Source organism: Sinocyclocheilus rhinocerous, unplaced genomic scaffold (assembly GCF_001515625.1).
Source record: "Sinocyclocheilus rhinocerous isolate Xijiao unplaced genomic scaffold, SAMN03320098_v1.1 scaffold3354, whole genome shotgun sequence".
NCBI lineage: Eukaryota > Metazoa > Chordata > Actinopteri > Cypriniformes > Cyprinidae > Sinocyclocheilus > Sinocyclocheilus rhinocerous.
Genome location: NW_015664987.1, coordinates 34,153 through 41,096, shown reverse-complemented (window position 1 = coordinate 41,096; position 6,944 = coordinate 34,153). Strand labels below are relative to the sequence as shown.

At 35.6% G+C, this 6,944-nt stretch overlaps 1 protein-coding gene across 1 annotated transcript in view; it reads right to left on the bottom strand.

Moving 5' to 3' along the window:
* Window positions 1–6,944, bottom strand: part of LOC107730542 (SH3 and cysteine-rich domain-containing protein 2-like) — a 13,630-nt gene that overhangs the window by 2,330 nt on the left and 4,356 nt on the right. The window contains exons 3-7 of the mRNA XM_016541397.1: window positions 6,563–6,657; window positions 5,533–5,605; window positions 1,044–1,156; window positions 647–722; window positions 343–361 (exon numbers count right to left, since the gene is read on the bottom strand). Of these exons, the coding sequence (XP_016396883.1) occupies window positions 343–361; window positions 647–722; window positions 1,044–1,156; window positions 5,533–5,605; window positions 6,563–6,657 (376 nt within the window). The remainder of the gene's footprint in view (window positions 1–342; window positions 362–646; window positions 723–1,043; window positions 1,157–5,532; window positions 5,606–6,562; window positions 6,658–6,944) is intronic.

Here is a 6,944-nt window from a genome sequence, read left to right as displayed (position 1 = left end):
GGAGTGAATGTACAGCTCTCTCTCCCACCTTCAATACCACGACTGAGGTGCCCTTGAGCAAGGCACTGAACCCCCAACTGCTCCCCGGGCGCTGCAGCAAAAATGGCTGCCCACTGCTCCGGGTGTGTGTTCACGGTGTGTGTGTGTTCACTGCTGTGTGTGTGCACTTTGGATGGGTTAAATGCAGAGCACTAATTCTGAGTATGGGTCACCATACCTGGCCACATGTCACGTCATTTTTTTTTTTTTTGGTAGCACTTTATTTGACAGTCCTTTTACTCATGTACAAACTATATACTTATTATAGTAATTACAATAACTAGGTAATAACTAGGTACTAACCTTGAAACTACCCCTAAACCTAATTTAAGTTACCGTACATAATATTACCAGTACTTTCTTAGGTTGGTACACTGTAAGTACATGTAAGTGCACATACTGTAAAATAAAGTGCAACCAATTTCTTTATAGCACTGCTGTATACAAGAAATACCACTCTTGATACAGCACTTAATATTGAGACATCAGTTGATGTTCAGTTTAAAATCTCTGTTCTAAAGCAGAACCAGTTGAGAACCACTGATCTGTAACTTTGCAATGTACTGTATATCTCTCCATGCATACACATTAACTTTGATTATTTTACCCGTCCTCTGGTTTTCAGTCAGTTTCTCCCCCTCAGTGGACACATACTCATCCTTCTGCTGACCATCCTCTTCATCCTCAAAGGCACATAAAGAGTTTCAAACAAAAATGTTTAATGAAGAAGTAAATGTTAAAAATATAAGCTTCCATTCAGTAACTGATCTATTTTTAACAAATGCACTTTTAAACAACAATAAAGAAAATACAGTAATAATTAGAACGCAATTTGCAAGTTTAGGGGCTAAAAAAATGCTTGTAAAACATAATTTACATTTAGTCATCAAAAAACAGTTATTACTTCTAGGTTTATGTTCAATACACTTTTATTAAATCTAAATGTTCAACCAGTCACAACATCTATGAAACCTAAACCTGCTTGTGGTATATATGGTACACACCAGGCTTTGGCTCGGAGATTCACAGAAGCTCCCAAAGCTAGATCGGCTGGTGTTGGCCAGAGAAGTTCCAATGCGGAGTGTAGCATACACAGGGTCCAGCTGAGCTTTTGACTCTATCATATCACAAACACATATGCCCAAAAAATTTGCTCTGTACACATACTCGCTTAAACATTTTTTACTTTAAGTTTACAGTGGTGGGCAAAATTGTTAGAACATTTGGCATATTTAAGAAGTTTCAGTTGTTTTTGCTGAATTGGCCATTACAATGCCCTTAAAACGAACTATTGCTGGAACTTCCTGCGATGGAAGGAATCTGCTGGAACATTGAAAATAATGGACTGGCCACCTCAAAGTCCGGACCTCAACCCCATCGAGCAAATTTGGGGCGAGTTAGAAAATAAACTGGACAGATCTGTTGTACATTCAAAGGAAAGCCTTTGGCTTGAGTTGCAGAAGCCATGGGATAACATTAGTGTTGAAGTTCTCAGGAAATATATTGACACTATGCCAGAGAGGTGTGCTGCTGCAGTTGCTGCAAAAGGTGGACATACCAAATATTAAAGTTAAAAGCGGATAAAAGCAATATGACTCACTTCATCTGATATTTGTTGTGCTTAGAGCAGCCATCCACAGGTTTCATGAATGTTTTGAAATGAAATCGTTTGGAAGGCAAAAAAATTCTAACAATTTTGGCCACCACTGTAAGTTCAAGTACATCTTCCAAAGTATACTTCATGCAGTAAGTATGCTAAAATCAACTAGTGCTTTTAGTAGTGAAAATTATTGAAAAGGTGTGGACAGTTATTTTTGGGACCCTATTTGCTTATGCATTTGTAAGAGTTTTCCTTTTAGACGCAAAATTTACGGGCACTGTGGGGGTTGGGGAGTATTTAAATAAATTATGCAATGCAATTTATTGAGGTTATTTAACGCCTAAAAATAGCATGTCTTAAACCAGATGCTAAGTTGAGCTGCTGTTGGTAGATTGCGCTGGTCATTATGGAAATGATCCGGCTGCATCTGTGTTAAAGATAATGTGCGCAATGTCAGTAGATCACACACAGAACCTTCCACTCCCATCAGCGCTTTCATAGGATTGCGCTCTCATGCTAATTCGCCCTGTTTAGTAAATCTGGCCCTAAGTGTAAAAGTTGTAAACTTTAAGTACACAACTTGGCATCTAACTTTTTGTGTATGGTAACTATACTGTGAAATATGCTACAAGTAAACTTACAGGTATAATGAATGAGTACTATTTATACTTCTAGCCCGCTTTTTAGTTTTTGAAGTATACTGTGAAGTATACTCTCAGTAAAGTAATTTCATAGTTTTTATATTGCAATTATACTTGTCAGTTAAGTGAACTTATTATATTTATAGTTTACAATGTATATTATTTCTCCACTTACTATGTGCAGAATACTAGGCTCATATTTACTATAGAGTAAGGTACCTATAGGTATTAATTTTTTTATACTTGTTTATATGATTTATAACATTGTTTTATGTATTGCATAAAGAGACTTGCTCCTTTTGCTTTTTGACTTAATGCTTTGTATTGAGATTTAAAATGATTTATTCTGGTAATGGCTTATAATAGAAGCCAGCGTGAATGAAATATGTTACAGTACTCACATAATGTGAGAAGAAGAAATGTCAATAAAATGATCTGCTTCTGTGTGTGTTAGAAGTGCTGTGTACAAAAGATTATGTTCAGTTCCACTGTACTAAGGGGGTTGGACAAAATAATGTGAAAACCTGGAAAACAGGCAATATTTCATTATTAATATTATTAAAAGCTGTTTCACCACCATTTGCCTGTCCAAACAGTCGACGGTAACCATTGACTTACATATTATGGAAAAATAAGAAAGAATACTATGAAAGTCAATGGCTACTGTCACATGCCTGGTTACCAAAACATCTTCTTTTGTGATTAACAGAAGAAAGATTATTTATATTGCAATTATACTTGTCAGTTAAGTGAACTTATTATATTTATAGTTTACAATGTATATTATTTCTCCACTTACTATGTGCAGAATACTATGCTCATATTTACTATAGAGTAAGGTACCTATAGGTATTCATTTTTTTATACTTGAAATACATCTCACTGTACTGTACATGAAGTAGATTTGCAGTGGTATGCACTATGTATATATGATTTATGACATTGTTTTATGTATTGCATAAAGAGACTTGCTCCTTTTGCTTTTTGACTTAATGCTTTGTATTGAGATTTAAAATGATTTATTCTGGTAATGGCTTATAATAGAAGCCAGCGTGAATGAAATATGTTACAGTACTCACATAATGTGAGAAGAAGAAATGTCAATAAAATGATCTGCTTCTGTGTGTGTTAGAAGTGCTGTGTACAAAAGATTATGTTCAGTTCCACTGTACTAAGGGGGTTGGACAAAATAATGTGAAAACCTGGAAAACAGGCAATATTTCATTATTAATATTATTAAAAGCTGTTTCACCACCATTTGCCTGTCCAAACAGTCGACGGTAACCATTGACTTACATATTATGGAAAAATAAGAAAGAATACTATGAAAGTCAATGGCTACTGTCACATGCCTGGTTACCAAAACATCTTCTTTTGTGATTAACAGAAGAAAGAAACTCATATATGTTTGGAACAACTTGACGGTAAGTAAATGGCAGAATTTTCATTTTTGGGTGAACTATCCTTTTTATACAGCTTTACTAATCTTAGAATAGATTTATACAACGTTTGAATAGTCTCCAATGGAATATCTTCTATCCGAACATCTGCAAATTGCTTCACAGATGTTGAAAGAGGAAACTGCCAACTTACTCTTCTCTCTAAACCTGCCCACAGTGGTTTGATAATATTCAAGTCAGATGATTTGATTGGCCAGGACAGATGTTGAAGTTCATCTTGGTGTTTCAATTGTTAAGGCTTTATGATCACGACACCATAATTTTCACATTTTGTCATTGGATGTTTGTGAGTAAAGTTTTAGCAATTGCAGTTCTTTTATGGATGCCGTAACTTTGCTTCAGTAGTTCTGTGTTGTTTGGACACAGTCCTTCTTAGTGTCTGTGACGAGACATTATGGCAAAAGCAATTCTGCACAAGAAATGATGGCTCAGTCACAATAGCATGTCAGTGCAATGGTATCGTAAAAAACTGTTGTTCTTAAAACACCAAACAATTGGTCTGTTAAGGTTAAATGCTCCCATGATTTGCCCTTTTGGGAGTCACTCATTACTGTACTTAACACTGCAGGACATAACTTTTATACACTAATATAAAACCTTCAGAAAAAGATAAATAAAAGATACAGTAATCGCAATATTAGTTTTTTCACTGTGTCACGCTCCGCTACTGTGAGGAGCACGGAGCGAGGAACGAGGAGATGTGGAGAAAACTTAACAAACAGACTTTAATAATATCCAAGGAACCAGGAAATCATACGTAGCGGGGAAAGACGACATTCAATACCGGACAGGAAACAATGGGCAGAACACACTTTATATACAACTTAATCAGGGGAAGACGAGACACACCTGGAATCAAATTGGAAACAATAAAACACAATCAGGGAACAGGAACAGGAAGACCAAATAAGGGCATAAAGGCAGGGAAAACTAGGACATAGAGCACATGGGGAGCAAAACACAAGACACAGGACTGACACACTGTAGCTTTCACAAATGATATTAATCCCTATAATATAGTGTTGAAATTATTTTGTCCAACGCCTGTATTCACTACACGCCAAATCTGATGTATAATTCATAATGTAAAGCATACTAAGATGTGTTAAAAAGCGTAATTTAACTGGCTACTCTATCAAAAAAGAATAGAATACTTAATAATATTTTCCTTTAGTATATCCCAATTAAAATATTAAGTACCCACCTTATTTTGCAACGCAGAAGCTATTTTCTGTAAGATTTTCAATTTATTAGTCACCATAGGTAAATAACTATAAGAATAACAAAGTGTGGTAAATGGAAAAAACATTCGAGCTTCAAACCAGTGTAATTATGATTACAATAATATATAAAAAATAATATTAAAACAAATACCAGCAGCAAGATGGACTTTTTTTGTACAGCTAAAATAACTGGAAACAGATAACTTATAAGTACCTGCCCCAAAAACACTTAGACTTTTTTGTATACTTGTCAGTATAAGCCAAGTATAATATAGCCATTTAAATACAACTTTGTTACTTATATATCTCTGATATATCTCTGAAGCACATGAAAGTAGACTAAAACATTCTCCCTTAATTTTAGCTTAAAGAAGTATACTAACAACACATTTGAATAAATCTTTTTTTGTAAGAGCTGCAAATAACATCTCCCACACCTCCACCTAAATCCCAATCTAACCCTTGATGCTAAGTAGAATTGATAATAAACACAACTGATCATTGCATTAATAATCATGCTATTTCATTATTTTACACATTAAATAAGGTTTTCACTCATACACACATACCCTGTGTCTTCACAGCATATAACTGACCATTGGTCAGTACAGGTGTGCTTAAGTTCCTCTTGAACATGCCAGACTCGAAGAAAGAAAGAGAAATACACAAAAGAGAAAGAATTAATCTCTGTTTTACATTTTCAGCTATTAAATATCTCATTAGTTAATGATATTATTACTAATAATATTTGAATATTATTAAATATGTGCACAATTACTGATAGATTTACCAGGATGGGCTGATATAAAGATTTGCCTGTATATAAGTATATATAATCCCTGCTGTTTCCTGTGTTTGGGATGGTTTTATTGGTTTACTCAGTTTTCTTCATTGTTTCCTGGGTTTCTGTTTCTTGTACTGTTGTTTTTATCTTAAATAAAATTACTGTTTTGATACTACTCTCCCTTGTCACTGAGTCTATGTCAACAAATCCATCCCTGAACTGAGTCCCTCACAATCTTCAAGTAACATGTCTCCCATGAATGCCTGACTGTGAATGCACAAAACTAATAATGCACCGACTTATAAAACTGAAACTCCTACTATTGTCTCATGGTGTCTTACTTTAATCTCTGTCCTACTGTAGCTCATACTTTTTATGAACAATTCTGGAACTTTGAATTATGGCACTTAATCAGGAGCTTCCATCGGGGATTTAGGCCCATCATTGATTGCTGTGTTAAATTTTGAAGGCCACTATTGCAACTGGACTGAACGAGCTCAAACTTATGTTTTGGCTGGGGCTAGACAAATCCATAAGGAAGACTGTCACACTACTGTGAGCTATGCCAGCCAGATTTCATTCTATGGAGTTCAGTGGTCATGGCCCTGGAGTCGTCTTAGCCATCTGCTCACCCTGTCATGGCCGGCGAGCAGTGCCATCTCTGTGCTCCCTGGGTTCTCTGTCACAAGCCAGGACCAACCAAGCAAATTCTATTTATTTATTTGCTAGTTATTTGTAGTACCACACAACTGACAATAGCGCAGTAGAAAAGGGAAACTTTACTGCAGATATGAACTAGCACAAGTCAAACGTACCTTTCCTTGGCATGGTTTCTCTGTGAATTCAGAGACACACCAAAGATGAGCTCCCATCTTACATGTTCTACAGCGCAGTCCCTGTTTAGAGTTGCCTAAAAAGACAAGGGAAAGAGACTCATGTGCTTTAGAATTTAAAAGGGTTATTACATACCTTTTTATTGTTTTAATATGTTCATTGAGGTTCAGTCATAATGTTAGTAAATTTTGCATTTGCAAATAATTTTCCACCCTCAGAATTGTTTGTTATTGCATCATTCTCCTTGTCACCTAACTGCTGGGCAGGCAATGGAAATGGTAAGTAGCTGTTGATGTGTTGTGGTAGAGATGGTCAGGTGAAAATGTCTACTACAGTGTGATATCACAATGTGTAAGAAGTAAA